A 22733-nucleotide genomic window follows, 5' to 3' on the forward strand; every position below is an offset into this window, starting at 1 on the left:
TAGTCTCTCTGACTCTGGGTTCTGCAACACTTATTTATTGATATGATTTCTACCCCACCTTCCTACCAAGAAAAATGGTATTCAAAGTTGCATCACAAAATGCCCAGGAGCAGGGGGCGGCGTTTTCCTGGTGCCTAAAAAAGGCCAGGGCTGTTGCTGGCCAAACATTATCTGGGGAAAGAGGAGCACGATTTGGAGCCACCACCGAACAGGCTCCCGCTCTTTGGTAGGACCCGACAAAGGTCCTAGGCTCTTGTGGCCCCTCACACAGGGAGGGCCCACGGCTACTTAGGGCCGCTCCCCCCTCAACCAGGGCCCCCCCAGTGTGTTGGACTACAAGGCCCAGCATGGCTGGGATCTGCAGGCCCACCACGCTCCTCGGGTGCCCGGTTGCGCGGGGCTGCTGGAGGGCTTTCCGGCACGAGCAGAAGAGCAGCGCCAGCCAGGAGGGGGGCGCCGCGGGAGCCCCCGCCGCCGAAAGAGGGGGCGGCCGAGGAGGCCGGGGGAGGGGGGGCTCCCCGGCCCAGGGCGAAGCTGCCCCGCCCGGAGCGCAGGCGCCCGTGGGTGGCCCGCGGGCGGGGGCTCCCCATCTCGGCGTCCAGGAGGGGCCGGGCCGGGCCGGGCCCGTGGCCGAGCGGCCGCCCCGCCGCGTCCCCCGCCCCCTGGGTATTTTTGCGAGCCGCCAAAGGGCGCGCCGGCCTTCAGAAGGCCCCAAGCCGGACGAGCCGCCCGCCGGCTCCGCGGCGCCCCGGGCCCTCCGGCCGGCCGGGGCCTGGGTCCGCGGCGCCGCCTGGCCGCCCTGGGCGGGGGGCGCCGCTCGGGGGCGGGGCCGAGCGCCCCGCCGCGCCCCGCCGCGCCCCGCCGGAGGCCGCTCGCGCTGGGCGGCGCGCGGCGGGCCGGGGAAGAGGCGGCGTCTGCAGCGCGAGGGGAGGTGAGCCCGCGCCCCCCCCCCCCGAAGCGGGGCTCGCGCTCGTGGCGCGAAGGGCCCCTCGCCGAGAGGCCGCGGCCGCTTCCCGATGGGAATGCCCGGCCGGGCGCCGCCGCCGCGACCAAGGCCCGCCCGGCCCGGCCGGCGAGGGCCGAGGGCAGCGCCGCAGCAGCCGCCGCGCCCTGCGCAGCTCTTGTCGCCGGAGCCCGGGCGACGCTGCGGGCGGGGAAAGCCAGAGGGGGCCAGCGCGCGCGGGGGGGCGGAGGCGCGCGGAGTTCCGCGCGGCGCGGGGAGGCGGGCCGGGAGGCAGGGGCCCCTCCTCTGGCCCGGGCCCCGCGGGGTCCCCCCTGAAGCTCCGGGGCAGATAAAGGGAGGCCCTTCGCGCAGCGCAGCGCAGCGGGCGTCGCCGCCCCGGGAGCAGTGGTGGCCACGGATTTGGGTGGCTTTAAAAGGGGACTGGACATCCTGCTGGAGGAGGCCAGCAATGCCCGCCCGTCCTGATGGCTGCACGCCACCCCCGGCGCCAGAGGCAGCATGCTGGGGAGCACGAGCAAGAGGGCGCTGCCGCACTCTTGTCCTCCGTGCGGGCTTCCCATGGCTGGCGGCGTGGCCCGTGTGTGAACAGAATGCTGGACTAGGTGGACCCTGGGTCTGAGCCAGCATCACAGCTCTTCTCATGTTCTTATGTGCTATGTAAGGCTTTATGGGTCAAAACCAGCTTCTTGAATTGGGCTCAGAAACAGACAGGCAGCCAGTGCAGACGGGCCAGAATCAGTGTCGTGTACTTTGACCTTCTCGTCCCCAGTATCAATCTGGCTGCTGCATTTTGCATGAGCTGCAGCTTCTGAACTGTCTTCAAAGGCAGCCCCATACAGAACACGTTGCAGTAATCTAGCTTGCAGGTTACCAGAGCATAGATGACTGAAGCCAGGTTATCTCTGCCCAGATAGGGGCATAGCTGGGCCACCAACCGAAGTCGGTAGAAGGCACTCTGTGCCGCTGAGGCCTCCTGAGCCTCACGCGATGGAGATGGCTCACTAAGCCTCGCCAACCTTTTAGAGTTTTCTGAGTGCCAGGAGACGGGGCGATGGGGTGGACACTGTTCACCTGGACTTCCAAACGGCCGTTGACCAAGCCCCTCACCAAGGGCTCCTGAGCAAACTCGGCAGCCGTGGAATGAGAGGAGATGGGCCAGGCCCTGGCTAAAGAACAGGAAGCAGAGAGCGGGAACAAAGGGTGCGTTCTCCCCGTGGGGGGAAGTCAGTCTCACAGGGATCTGTACTGGGACCAGCGCAGTTCAGCCTGTTCATTCATTCATTCATTTCATTTCTATACTGCCCAATAGCCGAAGCTCTCTGGGCGGTTCATCGGTGATAGGGAAGGAGGAGTGAGCAGGGAAGTGGCCAAGTTTGCCGATGACACCAAATTATTTAGGGTGGCTAAAGCAGAAAGGGATTGTGAAGAGCTCCAAAAGGATCTCTCCAAATGCAGGGAGCTCGCTGCCTCAGGATGGCCCTTTGAATTTGGATGGCTTTAAAAGGGGATTGGGGACCAATTCCTGGAGGAGAAGCTGCCGACGGCTACAGCCCTGACGGCTGCGCGCTGCTTCCAGGTCCAGCGGTCGGTGTGCCATTGCAGACCAGGTGCTGAGGGACATGGGCAGGAGGGTGCTCTTGCACCCCCGTCTCGCTGGTGGGCTCCCCGTGGGCAGCCGCCTGGCCCCGCATGAACAGGGCGCTGGACTAGGTGGCCCTTGGTCTGATCCGGCCTCAGGGCTCTTCTGATGGTCTTCCATTCTTCTTGCAGGGCCTCCCCTCTGGCGCTTCCTGACCTCGCCACCCCATGGCTCTGCACTCCTGCCCCAAGCGCTGCCCCCCACGCCACCGCCTGCTGTGGGGGCTCCTGGCCGGCCTGGCGGCTCTCTCTGTGGCCAGCTTCCTGGCCAGCGGCGGCCATGAAGAGCTGCTCTCGTACTCGCTGCCTTACCTCCTGGCCAGCAGCAGGCACCCCGTGAGCGCCCCCCTCCTGCCCTCCTCCGATGCCTTCCTTCTGCTGCCACCCCCAGACGCCTGCGCCCCCCGGCCCCCGGCCCTGCTGGTCCTGGTGGCCAGTGCCCCCGGCCACATGCTCCGGCGGCAGGCGGTGCGCAACACCTGGGGAGGGGTGCACTGGGCCGGCGAGTACACCATCCGGACGTTCTTCGCCCTGGGGCTGCCCGCCGAGCCCTCCCAGCAGGCGGCCCTGGAGCGAGAGGCAGCTGCTCACGGAGACATTCTGCAGGGGCGCTTCATGGACACCTACGCCAACCTGACCCTCAAGACACTGGCCCTCATGGGCTGGGCAGCCACCCGCTGCGACGGGGCCCTCTTCGTCATGAAGGCTGACGATGACATGTTTGTGAACCTGCCTGCCCTGGTGCGGCACCTCCAGGGCCCCGCCGGCCCCCGGCCCCTCTACCTGGGGAGGATCCACTGGCGGACGCGGCCCAACCGTGACCCCCGCAGCCGCCACCACGTGCCCGCCACGCTCTACCCCGGCGGCATCTTCCCCCCCTACTGCAGCGGCACGGCCTACGTCCTCTCGGGGGACGCGGTGGTGGCCGTCCTCGGAGCAGCCCGCCTGGTGCCCCTGGTGCCCCTGGAGGACGTCTTCGTGGGCCTCTGCGCCCACCGGGCTGGCATCATGCCGCGCCACACCAGCCGCATGTCAGGCGCCGCGCACTTCCCCCCGGACCCCTGCTGCTACCGGGAGGTGCTGTTCAGCGCCCACGGCGTGGCGCCCTCTGGCATGGCGGACATGTGGGACCGGGCCGCACCCCACGAGAAGGCGTGCAGCCCTGTGCAGCGGGCCCTGGGGCTGCTCCGGTGCAAGGCGCTGGCCTGGCTGGCGGCGCTGTGAGGGGATGGGGAGGCTCATGCTGCTGCCTTGGGCCGCAGCTGCGGAGAGGGGTAGGCCAGCCCAGTGATGGAGCGCTCCGACTGCTGGGGGCGGGGGGAGCCCCCTTCCGATGCACCGCCTCCTGCGTCTCAGGGCCTCCTTCTGCAGTCGCCCCCCCACAAGCACAGAACTCCGCCGGCCGTCCCCAGCCTAGTGCCCCCCAGACGTGTCGGACTGCCAAACAGGAGATCAAAGGGCACTCCTGGCTCGGATCCGCTGCCTTTGCCTGGACGCCGGACTTTGGGCCGACCTGGACTTGCCCTGCTCAGGAGAGCAGCTCAGGCCACAGGATGACGCCTCAGAGGCCTGTCAGACGCCTGGTCCATCCACCGAGCCTGGACCCGCGCCTCCTCTGATGGGCAGGAGCCCTGCAAGCACTCAGGCCAATAAGGGTCCCAGCCACCGCCCCCCCCCCCCCGCCGGAATAAATTTCATCCCGGGGATGCAGAAAGGGTGGAGCTGGGAGGTGCTGGAAAGAACACCCGCCCTGCTAGAGGGGAGAAAACCCAGTCCTCCCAGGCAGGGGAGAGAAAAGCCGGCTGGCCCATGGCGGGGGGATCTGCCCCCTCGGGGTTTCCCCAGCCCCAAGGTAATTGTTTGGCGGTTTCTTCGATTTCGGGCAGTTTTTCCCCTCATTGCAAACCGTGGAAATGCTCTGCTGAAGGATCAGTTAGCAGCAGGAAGATGTCCTGCCCCGACTGGAGGAGGCCCGCTCCAAGGAGCTAGAAGTGCCAGAAGCCCAGGGCACTGCAGAGCAGCGACTGCCCCCAGCACCACAGGAGCCTGAACCCTCGGGGGAAGAGGCTGCGGGGCGAGGGGCTGAGCGAGCGCTCACCTCCAGGAGAAAGGGGCTCCTCAGGAGTAGGCTCCAGGAAGGGTGCGCTGCTTGCCTCAGCTCCGCTCTGGGCAGGCCTGGCTGGCTTGGGGCTCACAAGCCTTGCCTGGAAACCCCCTCTGCTGCGTCTCCTCCATGCTGCACCGTGCCCTGTGACCGATGCGCCGTCTCCTGCCCTTCGGGGCCGCGCAGCAACCCAGCTTCCGTGCCCGGCCTCTTGCTTGTGGCCTGGAGTGCTCCGCTCTGCCTGATCCTTGCTGCCCACCCGCCTCTGCCTGGCCTCTGGCCACCCCGCCTGAGCTTAAGCCTTCTTGGGCGGAACCCCGTGGGCGGAACCCCGTGGGCCGGCCCTTCCCTTCCCGCTTGACCCCTCTGTTGCCTCGCTCCCTAGAATCATAGAATAGTAGGGTTGGGAGGGGCCTACAAGGCCGAGTCCAACCCTCTGCTCAAGGCAGGAATCCAAGTCAGAGCATCCCTGACAGGTGGCTGTCCAGCCTCGTCTTGAACGCCTCCAGTGTGGGAGAGCCCACCACCTCCCCAGGTCATTGGTTCCATTGTCGTATTGCTCTACTAGTCAGGACGTTTCTCCTGATGTTCAGCCGGAATCTGGCTTCCTGCAACTTGAGCCCATTATTCCATGTCCTGCACTCTGGGATGACCGAGAAGAGATCCTGGCCTTCCTCTCTGTGACAACCTTTTAAGTACTTGAAGAGCGCTATCATGTCTCCCCTCAGTCTTCTCTTCTCAAGGCTAAACATGCCCGGTTCTTTCAGTCTCTCTTCATAGGGCTTTGTTTCCAGTCCCCTGATCATCTTTGTTGCCCTCCTCTGAACCCTCGCCAGTTTGTCTGCATCCTTCTTAAAGTGTGGTGCCCAGAACTGGACACAGTAGTCCAGGTGAGTCCTAACCAGTGCTGAGTAGAGGGGAACTAGTACTTCCCAGGATTTGGAAGTGATGCTTCTATGAATACAGCGCAAAAGAGCATTGGCCTTTTTTGCAGCCACATCACACTGTTGGCTCATATTCAGCTTGTGATCGACAACAATTCCAAGATCCTTCTCGCTTGTAGTGTGGTTGAGCCACGTATCCCCCATCTTGTAAGTGTGCATTTGGTTTCTTTCTCCTAGGTGCAGAACTTGGCATTTGTCCCTATTAAATGCCATTCTCTTGTTTTCTCCCCAGCGCTCCAGTCTATCCAGATCACTTTGAATTTTGTTTCTGTCTTCCAAAGTATTAGCTATCCTGCCCAATTTTGTGTCATCTGCAAATTTGATCAGCATTCCCTGCACCTCCTCCTCCAAGTCATTCATAAAAATGTGGAAGAGCACTGGGCCCAGGACTGAGCCCTGCGGGACCCCACTCATTGCCTCTCCCCAGTTTGAGAAGGTCCCATTGATAAGCCAACTGTGGATCCACCAGATCGTTGTTTCACCTATCCCACTTTGAGCTAGTTTGCTCATCAGGATATCATGGGCCACTTTGTCGAAAGCTTTGCTGAAGTCGAGGTATATGATGTCTACAGCATTCCCACGGTCCACAAGGGAGGTGACTTGATCAAAACATGAGATCAGATTTGTCTGGCAGGACTTGTTTTTGACAAATCCATGTTGGCTTCGAGTCATCACGGCATTGTTGTCAAGGTGCTTCCAGATGGATTGCTTTATGATCTGCTCCAGAATTGTCCCAGGGACTGATGTCAGACTGACTGGTCTGCAGTTCCCAGGTTCCTCCTTTTTACCCTTTTTGAAGATAGGGACCACATTAGCCCTCCTCCCGTCATCTGGCACTTCCCCCGTCCTCCATGATTTCTCAAAGAGAATAGACAGCGGTTCTGAGAGTTCTTCTGCCAGTTCCTTTATGACTCTAGGATGCAGTTCATCTGGCCCTGGAGATTTGAACTCATTCAAAGTCATTAGGTGCTCCTTGACCATATGCCTGTCGATCTCAAGCTGCAATCCTGCCCCTTCAGCCTGTACTTCGCCTTTGCCAGGGGGGTCATAGACCCTTTTTTGGGAGAAGACTGAGTCAAAGTAGGAATTGAGCACCTCTGCCTTTTCTTTGTCATCTGTTATCATTTTGCCATCCTTATTTAACAGCTGAACCACCATTTCTTTCCTCTGCCTTTTACTCTGCACGTAGCTGAAGAAAGCCTTTTTGTTGTTTTTAGCATCCCTCGCTAACCTCAGCTTGTTCTCAGCTTTAGCCTTCCTGATGCCATCCCTGCATTTCTGTGCTACCTGCCTGTACTCTTCCTTTGTTACTTGGCCTTCTTCCACTTCCTATATGTGTCCTTTTTTGTTTTCAGGTCATCCCTAAGCTTTTTGTGAAGCCACATTGGCTTCTTCTGTTGTCTTCCACCTTTTCTTCTTGTTGGAATTGTTTGTGATTGTGCCTTGAGAATTTCCCTTTTTAAAAGCTCCCACCCATCTTGGACTCCTTTTCTTGTTAGCGTCGCTTGCCATGGGACCTGACTGATCATTGTTCTGAGTTCATTAAAATCAGCTTTCCTAAAATCCAGGTACGCGCTTGACTACACTCGTCTTTTGCTTCCCTTAGAACCAAGAACTCCAGTACAACATGGTCGCTTTCCCCCAGAGTTCCTGTAACTGCTACTTTCTCCACTAAGTCATCTCTGTTGGTTAGGATCAAGTCAAGGATAGCCGATCCTCTAGTTCCTTCCTCTGCTTTCTGTAGGAGGAAGTTATCCGCCACACAAGTCAGGAATTTCCTGAAGGGGCCATGTTTTGCAGAATTTGTCTCCCAACAAATATCGGGGAAATTGAAGTCCCACATTACTACTACATCATGCTTCCTTAAAACATTGGCTATTTGCTTTTCAAAAGTTTCATCCTCGTCTTCTCCTTGGTTGGGTGGCCGGTAGTAGACTCCGACCACCAGGTTCCTTTTATTCTTTGCTCCATTTTTTTCAACCCAGATGCTCTCGATGGGGCTACCAAGCTCCTCCTCCTGTATTTCTGTGCAGAGATACGTATTTTTCACATACAGTGCAACCCCACCTCCGTTCCTGTTCCTACTGTTCTTTTTGAACAAGTTATATCCTTCACTTGCTGTATTCCAGTCATGAGAGTCATCCCACCAAGTCTCAGTTATACCTATCAGGTCATAATTTCCCTCTTGTATTAAGATTTCAAGTTCATTATGTTTGTTTCCCATACTCTGGGCATTAGTATATAGACATCGAAGACCATGTGCATCATAGTCTGGCTTTCTTCCTGCATGTGTCTGAAGACTATTCTTGGGCGCTATCAGAGCTGTTCCCTCCGTTGCAGTGCATGCGCCTACGTCCACTGGTACCCCCAACATTACATCTCCCCCATAGGATTCCGTTTACAGCCCTCCTGGTGAAGTCCTTCACGCTGTGGCCAAACACATTCTTCCCATCCTTTGTGAGGTGCAACCCGTCCCTAGCCAACAGCCCATCTTCCAGGATGTACAGCCCTGTACTTGCAAACAGCCAAGACTCGGTCTAGAGCGAGGCAGAAGAGTGGCGAGCGGCACAACACCAGCACCGGGGAGAGCGGCGGCCGCCGGAGCGCCTCTGGACTGGCCCTTGGGACGGAAGCGGCTCTGCCCGCTGCGTTGGGGCGCGGGGGAGGCCACGGCGGCCCGCCTGCCGAGGGGGCCTCCGGCCTTCCTGAAACGGCCCCTGCGCTGGCTGAGGGCGGCCCCTGGGGAGGGACAGGGGAGCAGCGGGGGGACCCTAGGTAGCAAAATGCCACTGGGGGGGGCACAGCTGGGGCTGAGGAGGGGTGTCATGTCCCCCTGACCGGTCACGGCGGGGGCCCGGCCTCGGTCGCCTGCTCCTGGGAGGTGCCGCTTTGTCGCCTTCTGCCCCAGCAAACCCGGCAAGTCGGAGGGCCGCAGGGCCAGCTGCTCTTCGCGGTGCTTTCTGGGCCGCGTCACCTGGGCAAGAGATTCCAGGTGCGGAAGCCGCCTTAGCGCAAGCCTGAGCCTCTGGTCTGTCCACCCAAGTATTGCCTATGCAGGGGTGGGGGACACAACTGCCCAGATGCTGCTGGACCCCCCTTGCACAAAGAACCAAGGCAGCTCTCCTTCTGCAGAGAAAGTCCCGTGTTCCCTGCTTAGAACCACTCATGAAATGCCCCTCTTTGGGGAACTTCGACACCCCCCCCTTTCCCAAGTGTTGCGAAACTGCCCCCCATCATCCTCGCCAAAGAGGTGCAGACAAGCAGAGGGAAAAAGAACCAGAACTTTAATACAGGGGTTCACCGCAGGCCAGGCGGGAGGAAGGGGGAAGAGGACGGGGGCGTGCCTCCCCCCACACTGAGGGAATGCCAGCACCTCGCTGCAGGGGGGCTCCGAGGCCCCATCCACCGCACGGGGGCAGCTTCTTCTCTGCTCAACTGCCGGCCTACTTCTGGAAGCGGTCCAGGGCTGACCTCCGCCCTGCAGGGGCTGCTGCCTTGGACGCCTCCTGCTGCCGCTTCTGGGCCTCTGCCTTCTCAGCCAGGCTCTTCTGGACGGCGGCCTGGGGGCGGGCAGGGGGAGGAAGGGCATGAGCAAGAGCAAGCCGCTCAGCGGAGCGCGGGGGCAGGCCAGGAGGCAGAGCAGCCGACAGCCCCCACGGCGGGTCAGATGGGCACCCCTCCAGCCCAGGCGGGCAGCCACCCTGCAGTCCTGCCCAGGCTCTTTCCAGGCAGGGGCTGATGCTGGACCCTCCTGCATCGAAGCCCCGCCACTGAGCCACAGGGCTGCCCCAAAATGCGGCAGGTGGACTGCCGAGGGGGGGAGAGAGGAGGCTCCCCCACCCCCTTGACGCTTGCGGTGCTGCTGCCTGTCGGGGTCTGCCCCTGCCCGGCTGCTTCCCAAGACGGGGCAGGATGCGGGGCAGGGGGCCAGTCCCCAAACCAGCCTCCCTGGGGCTTATTTACACCCACAGACACCCCCCCCCCAAGGGCTGCCCGGCTGGCTTCTTGCCAAGTCAAGGGCAGAGGGCAGAGAGACCGTTCGGGGACGGCTTCCTCCCTGGGGTGGCTTCTCTTTGCCTGGGCTGCAAAGGGCCCTTCTGACATGCTCTCATTCTTTGCAACCCATTTGGAGAAAGAGAAGCCGCCCGTGGGGGAGGAAGCCCTTCCCGAAAGGCAGCGGGCATGACAGACCCCTCCTCAGGCCCCGGAGAATGCTTTCTCTCCTGTTTTGGGACACAGACGGGCCTTCCCCTCTCGCTGTTTCCGTGTGTAGAGGGTCAGGCCGCAGAGACCAGGGTGCAAATCCCATCTCACCCTGAGGAGGACAAAGCCGAGCGACGCTTGGGAAAGGGCAGTGGCCTGCTGGCAGCGAGAGCTGCCGGGAGCCTCCACTCCTGCCCACCAGCTGCCCTGAGAGCCCGGCTGGCGGGCGAGGCCGGACCCTCCCCAAATAGCAGCACGAGAAGAGGACGCGCAAGGGCCCAGAGGGACCTACCCGCCGCTCCGCTGCCGCCACCTTCTTCTTCCGCTTCAGCCGGCCGCCGGCCGAGTCGCGCCCCTTCAGCCGCCGCCTGGGGGAGAACTTGCCCTTGGCGCGGGGGTCGTAGCCCTGCAGGGAGGGGGCGCAGACGGCAGGCTGAGGCCTCCCCGCGGCGACGCAGGGCTCACCTGGCGCCCCTCCCCCGATCCTCTCCCAACGGCCCGCCAGCCCCCCGCCACGACCTCACCAGCCTCTCCACGCGCTCCGTGTGCCGCTGCTCCAGGGAGGTGCTGTCCACCGCACCCAGCTGGCCCAGGCTGAGCGAGATCAGTTCGGGCGGGATCTGTGCGGAGGAAGGTGGACAGGTGCGGTCGGCGGCAGAGTCGGAACAGGCACAACTGCTCTGGCGCGAGGGGGCAGAGTTCGCCGCCGCCGCCGGGAGAGGTCCGCGCCCCAGCGGAGATGGAGGAGACGCGAGCAAGGGCTACTGGCCCTGAGAGCTCCGTGCTGCCTCCCGACGCAGAGGCCCACTGCCTCGCCACACCGGGCCCTGGGGGGCGAGGGCAGGAGGGCGCCCTTGCACGCCTGCGTGGAGGCTTCCCATTCGAGCACTGGTGGTCCCGTGGGGCCAGAGAGGCCACTCTGGCCCCATCCAGCCCCAGGGCTCCTCTTACATCCTTAGGACGGCGCTGGAGAAGGGGGCCCTGCTTGAGCGAGCGCAACAGAGAGGGGTGGCGTGGAGGGCTGTGCTCATAACGGGGGGCACGACCTTTTGGCCCCAGGGGCTGCACTGGCGGGGTGCCAGGGGCCACGCAGACGCTCCCCCCAGAGGGGGCTCCCCGTGGCTAGCGCGGGCAAAGGGAAGCCCTTCCCGTCAGCAGCTGGAGAGAAGGGAAGGGTTTCCCTGGCTGGGCCTAGCTGAGCACCTACAAAGGGAATCCCGGGTTTCCCCTCGCTGGTGCTGACGAGGAAGCTCAGGGGTCCCCCCACAGCTCTGGGGCCCGGGCACCCTGGCTCCTTTTTTCCTGCTTAAAGGGAGGCCGCAGAGGTGAGAACCGATACTCACAAAATTAGGACAAGGAAATTTTAGGTTAGGAAAATTGGGACACCAGAGGGCAGGGTCACACAGCCAGCCCCAAGCAGCTTCCTCTGAGTGGAAGCAGCCCTGCCTGCTCTCGGGCAGGGGACTTTCCAACCCCATACCCGGAGAAGAGCTGTCTCAGGGGAGCGGAGCCTGGGCACTTCTCCACGCAAAGGACACACTCTGCTTCTGAGCTCACGTCCCCGTCCCCCCAGGCCCGAACCATCGCACGAGCCGCAGTCCAACACTGGAAGTGCGGAGGGAGCCACGAACCTGGCTGGGCCGACGGCCGAGCCAGGTGAATGTGCGCAGGGTATCTGGCAGTTCCTGTGCAGAAGCCACGATTCTGGCTCTCCGGTGTCAGGGAAAGTTTTGCTCCCATCCAAGAGCTTTGGGGCTGTTCTCTCTGGGGCAAGCGGGACGGTGGGGTGGCACAGACTAAGATCTCCCTAAGAAAACACCTGAGGCCTTCCCCTTCCCCCACGGTCAACAAGCCGCCAAATTTAAGGCCAGGAAACAGAACAAAAAATGAACCTGGAGGGGGCTCCTTATTGCCCTGCAACGCGGCTCACTTGCTCGAGACATCCAGTGCGCCCCTGGTTTTGTGCATAGCCTTCTGTGGGGCATGACCCTTGGCCACATGTGGCCGCCAGCCAGGGTGGCCATGTGCGACCTCCCAGCCAGAGGGCTTGTGCCCCTGACTGCCAGCTCCTCGAAGCAAGGATGGCAGAGACGGGCCTCCCCCTGTCCTGCATGAGCTCTCCCTGCGGGCTTCGCAGGGAAAGGGCACTGGAGGAGGGAGGCTTGGGGGCTGGTCAGCGGGACTGCTGCGTCCTTCCAGTGGCTGGTGGTTTGGATCGACTCATCATGTTTCCACCCTGCAACCTTCAGCACAAATACTCTGAAGCTTGCTGTCAATAAAAACCAATGACAAATTTAAAAGCCCAGCAGATGGATTAACGGACAGCAGCAACAATTAATGAATAAAGGAGAAACACAAGCACGGCTTCGGTGGGCTAAAGCCTCTCCGAGGCCCGGAGGGCATTGTCTGTGTGAACTATTATCGCTCCTCTTAAGACCAGCAAGAGTAACGGACAATGGGGCGAACCAGAACAAACATTGATCCAACAGCTTTCAGATACGTTCTTTTATAAACAGCCCTTTATCAGGGAAACTCGGAACAAAGGCGTTCCCAGGCCTGAGTGTGGGGCACGGGCCGGAGAGCGGGCACGCTCCTGCCTGGAAGCACCTTTGTTCCGTGTTTCCCCACTGAAGAGCCATTTCAACAAACGCGGCCCTCGCTGAGCCAGTGGTTTTTAACATCTTATTATGCCTGTATTTGTTTATTACTCTTGTCTTTTGAATTCTTGTAAACCGCCTTGGTTGGCTAGAAAAAGGCAGTATATAAATGCAATAAGTAAATCAATGCAATAAACAAGCAAACAAAAATTAAAGGGCCCGAAACCTGTTGGATTAATATTTCTTTCCGTGTACCCCATTGCTGTTGGGTGTTCTTCAGCTCTTGGCAGTCGTTTGGAAGCTCCTGTTTTGTGGGACGCCCTTCAAGGCCACCTGAGGGCCCAATCCTCTCCCACACAGGACCCCCCGCCCCCCGCGAGCGTTACCTTCTCCAGCAAGGCCTTCACTTCCCACTCCTGCCGCTGCTTCCGGCTCCGGAAGGGGTTGTTCTCCAGAGCGTCGAAGTTGGGCTCCCCTGCTCCTGCGACACAAGATGGGCCGGAGTGGGGTGGGGTGGGGGTGTGAGAAGGCCCTGACCCGCCCTCCCCCAAGATGCCCCTGCAGGCACCTCCCACAGCCCTCCTTACCTGGCACGAGCAGGCTGGCGAAGCCCGCCTCGTGCCCCACGCCCAGCACGTCCTCAAAGGGGCAGAAGCGCAGGCCATGGGAAGGGCGTGGCAGGCAGTGGCACAGGTAGGGCTTTGGGGGCGGGCAGATCAAGATGTCCTTGTACACCTGGGGAGGGAGAGAGGCGACGGAGGCGTCACGGCTGGGGAGGACGTTCGCGTGTCTCTGGACGCCTGAACACAGGGAAGGGGAACCGAGTCGAGGCTGCTGCGTCCAACTGCCAGGAGTCCTGGCGCAGGGTCAAGGGGTGGGGGGCTCTCTGGAACGGGAGCAGGAAGGTGGCAGCTTCCAGTGAGGACGCTGCCCCCCCAACCCGCAGCTGTTTGAATTCTTCCTGCAAAGCATACCAGGCCTCGGCCTGATCCAGCAAGGCGCTTCTTCGTATTCGTGAACAAGGGACAGACTCAGGATGACTCAAGACAGGTTAATGATGTTGGGATGCTGGGAGTTGTAGTCCGATCCATCGGGACAGCGCCAGGTGGGGGAAGGTCGCCTGAGCCGTTCCACGGACCCTGAGTTGGGCACCCTTGCCGCACACACTCCAAGCACAGATTAGTGTAACGTCTTAACAGTAACGTATTACGTCTGGCCACCAGGATCCCATGGAAGAAGACGGGCCGCGCCAGGGCTTGACCGCCCCCCCGGGGTCATCCAATCGCGCTGTCCAAAGCCAAGCGCTGCCTTTGCCTCTGTTCAATGTAATTCAGCGCCTCTGAATGGACGGAGGGAGTCAGAAGAGGAGACCGGGGAGGCGGGAGCGCGACCTCTGGAGCGGAGAAGGGAAGTTAACCAACCAGCCGTGCCAGGACCAGGAGGGCGCACACAGGCGTGCATCAGACCGAGGGGCCGGAGGGATTGCTGGCTGTGGTGCGCAGCAGCGAGGCTCTTCGACATTTGGGGGCCAGTGGGCCCGCTTGGAAATCTGAGAAACTGCCATGGGCACCACCACAAAGTGGCCGCCACAGAGCGGCCACCTTGTCACAAAATGGAACTAGCCCAGAAACGGAGTACAAAGCGGAGGGTGGGTTTGAACCACAAAGACCAAACCACATTTTGGCCACCATCAAGCGTGACTAGACACCCATTTCACAGAAGTACAAACTGGTGATGCTCTGAGAAACACTCGCCCCATATGAGGCCACCAGCAAACCCCACCCCCCTGCCGGCAAACAGCTCCCCCGCGCTGCTCCCCGCTGGCCGCTCAAGCTTACGAGGCGGGGCGGGTTCCCTCCTCCTTTCCCCCCTCAAGGGCCGTTTCATGGGCCTGCGGGATGTAGAGCCCCCCACCCCATCCACTTCCTCCCCCAAGGAGGCCCCTGGGCTCCGAGGACTTCTGGGGAAAGGCACAGAAGGCAGAGGGGCAGCTGGAGGCCCCTACTTTGCTTCCCAGCACGGCCCCAGGCAAACGACAGTGTTTTTTCTCCAAAAAGACCCCGTGCTGGCCATCGCACGGAGTCTCCAAACGGGGAGAACGAGGGAGGCCATTTGTGTGAACCAGTGGAAGCCAGAAATTGAAGCCAAGGGCGGGGCGGGGCGAGGCAGGCCAGGGCGCTCAGTCCTGCAGCTGGAGGGGTGTCTGACCCAGGCCCTCGCCCCGCCCCGGGCGGCTTGTTTCCGAGTCTTGGCTCAGCACGATCCCTTGCAACAGAAACTGGCGTTTTATGCCGACACGTCACACTTTAAAAGAACTGTGTATTAATATATTTTTTGGCAATTTCTAAAATGGATGCACAACGGATAGCGGCTTATCGTGGTTTAGAATTTTCAAAAGGCCAAAACCCAGGAGAGGCCAAGCGGGCCTTGGTGGGTGCGAAGTGGGCCCATGGGGACCCCAGCTGAGGAGAGAGAGGGGCAATGGCCGCCATGAAACGGCCTGGCCCAGAGCAACCACAGCAGCAGCCCTTTTGCTGACAAGGCCCCCCTCCACCCCCGTGCCCCCCAGTTACCTGGACCACCTCTTGACAGGCAGCCCCCAGGAGCCCCCGCTGGCTGAAGTCCAGGTGCCCGGCCCCCATGGGCAGCAGCAGGGAGTGGAGGCGCCGATACGCCCGCAGATCATAGATGTGGAGCTTCCGGTCCAGGCCCGAGGTTGCCATGTAGCTGCGTGAAGACAGGGGAGCCCCCGGTTAGGTGCTGCTCCCACCTTCGACCTGCCTGGCACCCCCTCCCTCTCACCCCACTCCATGTTACTCACGTCCCAGAGCCATCGACTGCCACGGCCCTGACAGCCCCATAGTGGCACAGCATCCGGACGAGGGGCTCCTTGACGCTGGGGCTCCACAGTGTCACTGTGCCTAGTGGGGCGGGGGGGGATCAGACAGGGAAGGAGAGGGGTCAGGGCTGGCGCAGGAAGGCTCATGAACCACGGTGTGAAGGACACGGAGAGCGCGCGACAGGACAAGGACACACACAGAGGGAGGCCGCGAGCCCTCCAGAGCAGGCTGGCGGATGGCGGCTTCACTCACCGTTGCTGTGTCCCAGGTGAACGACGGCATTGGAAGGGTTCTGGGCCATCACAGCAAGCCGCCCCCCCTTGGTGCAGATGGTGGCCACCTCCTTGCCCACAGAGATATCCAGGTACTGCAGGAAGCCTGTCTCGCTCTGGGTGGACATGCAGGCAGAAAAAGGCCGGTGCCGGCGTGTCACCGGCAGGACAGAAGACGCTGGAACAGGGTGGGGGCTTCTCACACTGGCCAGCCAGGGACCGCCCCCGCCCCCCGGTGGGGAAATGCACAAATGGAGTGGCCCAGGGGAGATGCAGCCACTGGATTCCACAGTGCTCCAAGGGGTTCAAATTACAAGAAGAACTATTCCGACTGCACTTCGGGAAGAACGTCCTGATCTGGTGACCCCTGCAGAGTTGAAAAGCCAGCTGCCCTCCTCTGCTGGAGGGTTCCCAGCAAGGGCTGGAGGGCCACCTGCCCGGGATGCTGTTGCTGCCGATTTCCTACATCCGCAGCTGCACGAGGGTGGGCTAGGTGACCTCCAAGGTTCTGTCCAAGTCTAGGAGCGCTATGCAGGAAAGAGAGCCAAGAAGAGGCCCATGCGGTGGTCGCAGCTGCACTGTAATACTACACTTGTTTCCTTGTAAGCTGCCCTGCGTGTGACGAGCGGGATAGAGTGATGTCACCGCCGTTGCGGGATGCTCTGTTTCCACCCGAGAGACCCGGTTTGCACGTTTTGAACCCTGGGTTGTTGTGAGTGCAGCAGGAGCGAGCTGGTTCCTGCTGCCAGACGGCTCCTGCTGCAGGACGTCAGGGGGAGCAGAACAAAGCAGGAGCGCTGCGTCCCTGGGATACTGAGTGCGGTGTGCGATTTCTGGAGGGCTGGGGGAGAGGCAACCCCACAGGGGTTGGGGGAGAGGCAGCCCAGAGCCGCCTCTCCCCCAACAGCCCAGAAATCCCAGGTCAGACATCATGCTTTGTAACTCAGGGACGGTGCGTCCACACGCGCAGGGGGAACCAGCCACTCGCTGCCCCCACTTCATTCACTACAACCCAGGCTTTGAAGAAGCCCTGGGTTGTTGGGATGACATGCAGACTGGGCCAGCGCACTCCTGTTTTGGCCGCAGCCAGAGAAGCCATTCCGAAAAGGTCAGCTTTAGGAGAGACATTTCAGCCTCTGAGAACGGGGAAAACTGAATCATAGAAAAGCAGGGTTGGAAGGGCCTATAAGACCATCGAGTCCAACCCCCTGCTCAATGCAGGAATCCGAGTCAGAGCATCCCCGACAGGTGGCTGTCTAGCCTCGTCTTGAAGGCCTCCAGTGTGGGAGAGCCCACCGCCTCCCCAGGTCATTAGGTCCATTGTCATGTTGCTCTAACAGTCAGGATGTTTCTCCTGATGTTCAGCCAGAATCTGGCTTCCTGTCACTTCAGCCCATGATTCCGTGTCCTGCACTCTGGGATCATAGAATCATAGAATACTAGGGTTGGGAGGGGCCTCAAGGCCATCGAGAAGAGATCCTGGCCTTCCGCTAAATGGCTGGGGCTCGGGGGAACTGCGGAGGGGTGTATTGTGACCCCAGGTAGGCCAGCTCTGATCTGCACCCAGGGCGACACACAGTGCCCAGCCACCAGGTTCAGAGCCGTCCCCTCTCCACCCACAAGACAGCGGAGAGCCACGCAAGGTCCCCTTGCAGCCCTCAAACGGTGCCATTTCCTGGAGGGGATTCTGGCTGGCAGCAAACCAAAGGGTGCCCAGATGGGGAGGGGCCCCGGGCGGTCCGCGCTCCCCGTGCCCGCCCTCCTCACCGCAGTGGCCAGCAGGAAGTGGTAGGGCAGGAACTCCATGCGCTGGACGCCGTTGAAGCGCTTCAAGCAGTTCAGCTCCACCCCTTGGTTGTCATAGACGTACAGCCACTGGCGCTGGGCCACCGCAAACATCGTCTCCGTGTGCAGCCACCTGCGAGGCGCAGCAAGGGAGACAAGAGCATGAGGCGGAGTGCAGACAGGCCCCCACCTGGCCCTGGGAATGATGCTGGCAGCAGCCGAGGGGAGGACACGGAGGTGGATGAGAGGCAAGCCGCAGAGGCGTCAGCTGGCTGGACTGGCATTTCTCTTGGCCGGGGCAGCCTCGAGCAATGCGTACGTTTTGTGTATGTATGTATGATGTATGTACGTACATATGTATGTTCTAATACAGCCTCCCCCAACCAGGCCCCCTCCAGGTGTGTTTGACTACAGCTTCCATAATCCCCCAGCCAGGCTGTACTAATAGAAATAAATTCCCAAGTTCAAATGTCATCTCAGGCACGGAGGAGACGTTGCGCGTGAAGAGACATGTATCAGCTCGACCGAGAGTAGGGATGTCAGAGAATTCCGCCACGGATCTCAGTGATTCCTCCGAAATCTGTGGCAGAACGAAGCCCCCTGCCCCACCACCCCATGAAAGGTGCGCGAAACTGAGCACTTACCTGGTGCCGTTTGCGCTGCTTTGCGAATGGCGGCCGCAGCCATTTTTGCCGTGATAGGCTACGTAAACTTCAGCAAAGGAGACTGTTACCTTGTTGTGGTGCTGGAGCTTGAGCACCTCAATGACTCCATGAGCTAAACCGTGAAGGGACACCCAAGACGGGAAGGTCACGGCAGAGAGGTCAGACTAAATACGATCCCTGGGGAAGGAAACGGCAACCCACCCCAGTATTCTTGCCATGAAAACTAAATGGATCAGTACAACCAGAGATGTGTCGGTATACCATTGGAAGATGGGACTCCCAGGTCGGAAGATGGTCAAAATGCTACTGGGGAGGAACAGAGGATAAGTTCAACTAGCCCCAGATGTGATGACACAGCTAGCTCAAAGCCGAAAGGACGGCTAGCAGCCGATGGTGCTGGTGGTGAACAACGAATCCAATGTTCTAAAGATCAACACACCATAGGAACCTGGAATGTAAGATCTATGAGCCAGGGCAAATTGGAAATGGTTATTGGGGAGATGTCAAGATTAAAGATAGACATTTTGGGTGTCAGTGAACTGAAATGGACTGGAATGGGCCACTTCACATCAAATGACCACCAGATCTACTACTGTGGACAAGAGGACCACAGAAGAAATGGAGTAGCCTTCATCATTAATAATAAAGTGGCTAAAGCAGTGCTGGGATTCAATCCAAAAAATGACAGAATGATCTCAATTTAAATTCAGGGTAAGCCATTTAACATCACAGTGATCCAAATATACGCCCCAACCACAGATGCTGAAGAAGCAGAAGTAGATCAGTTCTATGAGGATCTGCAGCACCTACTGGATAGTACGCCAAAAAAAGATGTCATTTTCATTACAGGAGACTAGAATGCTAAGGTGGGTAGTCAAACAACACCTGGAATTACAGGCAAGAATGGTCTGGGAGAACAAAATGAAGCAGGACATAGGCTGAAAGAATTTTGCCAAGACAACTCACTGTGAATAACAAACACTCTCTTCCAACAACCTAAGAGATGACTTCATACATGGACTTCACCGGACGGTCGACACCGAAATCAGATTGACTACATCCTTTGTAGCCAAAGGTGGCGGACATCTATGCAGTCGGTAAAAACAAGACCCGGAGCCGATTGTAGTTCAGATCACGAACTTCTTATTGCACAATTTAGAATCAGACTCAAGAGAATAGGGAAGACCCACAGATCAGTTAGATATGAGCTCACTTATATTCCTCATGAATATGCAGCAGAGGTAAAGAATAGATTTAAGGGACTAGATTTAGTAGACAGGGTCCCGGAAGAACTATGGATAGACGTTCGCAACATTGCGAACTATGTACAGAAGTTCATAAAAGAATATACGGAAGATCTGTATAGGAAGGATAATAATATCGGGGATAGATTTGATGGTATGGTCAGTAAGCTAGAGCTAGACATCCTGAAGAGTGAGGTTCAATGGGCCTTAAGAAGCATTGCTAATAACAAGGCAGCAGGAGATGACGGTATCCCAGCTGGACTGTTTAACGTCTTGCAAGATGATGCTGTCAAGGTGATGCATGCCATATGCCAGCAAATTTGGAAAACACAAGAATGGCCAACAGATTGGAAAAAATCAACTTATACCCCCATACCAAAAAAGGGAAGCACCAAAGAATGTTCCAACTATCGAACAGTGGCACTTATTTCACATGCCAGTAAGGTAATGCTCAAGATCTTGCAAGGTAGACTCCAGCAATTCATGGGACGAGAATTGCCAGCTGTACAAGCTGGATTTAGAAAAGGCAGAGGAACTAGAGACCAAATTGCCAATATCCGCTGGAGAATGGAGAAAGCCAGGGAGTTTCAGAAAGACATCTATTTCTGTTTTATTGACTATTCTAAAGCCTTTGACTGTGTGGATCATCACAAATTGTGGCAAGTTCTTGGTGGGATGTGGATACCAAGTTATCTTGTCTGCCTCCTGAGGAATCTGTATAACGACTAAGTAGCAACGGTAAGAACAGACCATGGATCAATGGACTAGTTTAAGATTGGGAAAGGAGTACGGCAGGGTTGTATACTCTCACCCTACCTATTCAACCTGTACGCAGAACACATCATGCGACGTGCTGGGCTTGATGAAGCCAAGGCTGGAGTTAAAATCGCTGGAAGAAACATTAACAATCTCCGATATCCAGATGATACCACTTTCATGGCTGAAAGCGAGGAGGAGCTGAGGAACCTCATGACGAAGGTGAAAGAAGAAAGTGCAAAAGCTGGGTTGCAGTTCAACCTCAAAAAAACCAAGATTATGGCAACCTGCTTGATTGATAACTGGCAAATCGAGGGAGAAAATGTGGAGGCAGTGACAGACTTTGTCTTTCTAGGCGCAAAGATGACTGCAGACGCTGACTGCAGCCAGGAAATCAGAAGACATTTACTTCTTGGGAGGAGAGCAATGACAAATCTTGATAAAATAGTGAAGAGCAGAGACATCACACTGACGACAAAGGTCCGCATAGTTAAAGCAATGGTATTCCCTGCAGTAACATATGGCTGCGAGAGCTGGACCATAAGGAAGGCTGAGCGAAGGAAGATAGATGCTTTTGAACTGTGGTGCTGGAGGAAAATTCTGAGAGTGCCTTGGACTGCAAGAAGATCAGTCCATACCAGTCCATACTCCAGGAAATCAAGCCAGACTGCTCACTTGAGGGAAGGATATGAAAGGCAAAACTGAAGTACTTTGGCCACATCATGAGAAGACAGGATACCCTGGAGAAGATGCTGATGCTAGGGAAAGTGGAGGGCAAAAGGAAGAGGGGCCGACCAAGGGCAAGATGGATGGATGATATTCTGGAGGTGACGGGCTCGACCTTGGGGGAGCTGGGGGTGGCGACGGCCGACAGGAAGCTCTGGCATGGGCTGGTCCATGAAGCCATGAAGAGTCGGAAGCGACTGAACGAATAAACAACAGGCTACGTAAATAGTTACGTAGCCTATCACAGCTAAAGCAGGGAGGCCATTTGCGTCCCTGCGGAGGCCGTGATAGGCTACGTAAATATTTACGTAGCCTATCACAGCAAAAAAAGGGAACGCAAATGGCGGCCGCCATAGCCGCCGCCATTCGCATTCCTGTTTTTTTGCCATGATAGGCTATGTAAATATTTACCTAGCATATCACGGTAAAAAAACAGGGGCGCAAATGGCGTAGCGGCTGCCATTTGCACCTGTCTTTCGCCGTGATAGGCTATGTAAATATTTATGTAGCCTTTCACGGCCAAAACATGAACGCAAATGGTGGCCACCGTAGCCACCGCCATTTGCGTCCGCAGGCTCCACACGCCTGCGAATGCACCCGGCCGGTGGCTTCACAGAGTTGCCGTGGAGAAGGTAAGTGACTTTCGCACATCCCTAACCGAGAGCCTGGGAGGAAGTCACCACAGCAACTCCTCAGCGTGCCCAGAAAATGTAATTGCCCTTCTCCCTCAGTGGCTTGAGAAGGCAAACGGGGAAACTTAGGGAGGGACAGGAAGAAGAAAGGGGGGAAGACACAGATGCACAAGTCCCATCCACCCCCCGTGAAAGGGACGGGCTAAAAACCCAATATATTAAATTTACAGGTGTTTTTCCAGAAATTTAAGACAGGGAGGGTTTTTTGGCACCTTTAACTATTTACATTACGCTTAATGAAGCAAGTCTGGTGGTGAAAGCAGAATGCATGCCGCTCACGCCGGGCCCACCACTGCAGCTTCTGGGGCGGCCCTGAAGATTTACCATTTCACTCTGGCCTTCCCCCGATTCTGTTCCATCAGGCTGGGTTGTGGCGCCAGTTGTCTGTCGTAAGGGTTATTTTATGCTGGTTCTTGCTGTTTTTTAGATTGTTTGCTGCTGTTTTTACTGTGTTTTTACTACCGCTCTGGCTTTTATTATGTGTTTTATTGTTCTATGCCGCCTGGGGAGGGCTCCTGCCCTGAAAGGTGGCCAAGGAATATTTTGAATAAGTAAATAATGCACAAATAACAGAGCCCTCAGCTTTAAGAGTATCGCCAGCAACCTCTGACGGGGCTCAGGTCACTATCTTCCCCGACTGCTCGCTGCTCAGGTGAGGGGGGGTGCGTGGGGGGGCCTTTCCCCCACCTCCGTTCCAATCCTTTTAAGCCAGAGATACTGCTGGGGCTCAAACCTGGGGCCATCTGCCCCTGAAGCAGGCACTGCGCCACTGAGCTACAGCCCTTTCCATTTTGGAAGGCCTTTAACGCAGAGAACCCCCTTTTCCTCCGATGCAGATGCTTGCTGCCCGCAGGGGTGGGCAGCCTACTATGCACCATGCACCGTGACTCTGCATGATGTGCACAAGCAGCTAGCAGAGAGGTGGGCACTCACGTGAGATCGGTGACAGACTCCATGACGTTGGTCTCGCACATCAAGGCCTTCGTGTGCCAGTCGAGAGCAGCCACGTGGCCCCGGCGCCCGCCCAGGAGGAGATGCCTGCGGAGGAGCAGAAGGCACAGGGGTGGCGGTCGGGGGGGAGAGAACACCCCCTGCACTCTGGGGGCAAAGCCCAGGCACACCTCCCTCGGGTGCCCCACAGATGCCACCGGGGCTCACCTGCCGTTGCGCGTGTAGCTGACCCTGTATGGGCCGAACTGGTCCAGTCTCAATTCGAAATGCTGCCAGGAGGGAAACAAAGACAAGGTCAGGCACTGAGGGCTCCACCCCACCCTGCGAGAAGCCCCCAGCCCCAGCCCTGTCC

The 22733-nt window shown here is 58.5% G+C and overlaps 2 protein-coding genes across 6 annotated transcripts in view; one reads left to right on the plus strand and one right to left on the minus strand.

Moving 5' to 3' along the window:
* Positions 1-324: 324 nt before the first annotated feature.
* Positions 325-12665, plus strand: B3GALT4 (beta-1,3-galactosyltransferase 4). Its single transcript, XM_084831986.1, has 2 exons — positions 325-931; positions 2735-12665. Exon 2 carries the CDS (start codon positions 2771-2773, stop codon positions 3824-3826), a length of 1056 nt encoding a protein of 351 aa, XP_084688112.1. The 5' UTR covers positions 325-931; positions 2735-2770; the 3' UTR covers positions 3827-12665.
* The window catches only part of WDR46 (WD repeat domain 46), a 32845-nt gene continuing 19029 nt past the window's right edge, over positions 8918-22733 (minus strand). For all 5 annotated transcript variants that reach the window (XM_084831972.1, XM_084831973.1, XM_084831974.1 and 2 more), the window contains 11 exons: positions 22589-22650; positions 22364-22468; positions 17330-17480; positions 15543-15678; positions 15272-15371; positions 15024-15177; positions 13038-13185; positions 12837-12931; positions 10378-10473; positions 10146-10259; positions 8918-9210 (listed from right to left, as the gene is read on the minus strand). In XM_084831972.1, coding sequence (XP_084688098.1) covers positions 9094-9210; positions 10146-10259; positions 10378-10473; positions 12837-12931; positions 13038-13185; positions 15024-15177; positions 15272-15371; positions 15543-15678; positions 17330-17480; positions 22364-22468; positions 22589-22650 — 1278 coding nt within the window. In that variant the 3' untranslated portion in view covers positions 8918-9093. The remainder of the gene's footprint in view (positions 9211-10145; positions 10260-10377; positions 10474-12836; positions 12932-13037; positions 13186-15023; positions 15178-15271; positions 15372-15542; positions 15679-17329; positions 17481-22363; positions 22469-22588; positions 22651-22733) is intronic.

Source organism: Heloderma suspectum, chromosome 2 (assembly GCF_057233095.1).
Source record: "Heloderma suspectum isolate Gila_16-S chromosome 2, 16-S_ref, whole genome shotgun sequence".
Taxonomy (NCBI): Eukaryota; Metazoa; Chordata; class Lepidosauria; order Squamata; family Helodermatidae; genus Heloderma; species Heloderma suspectum.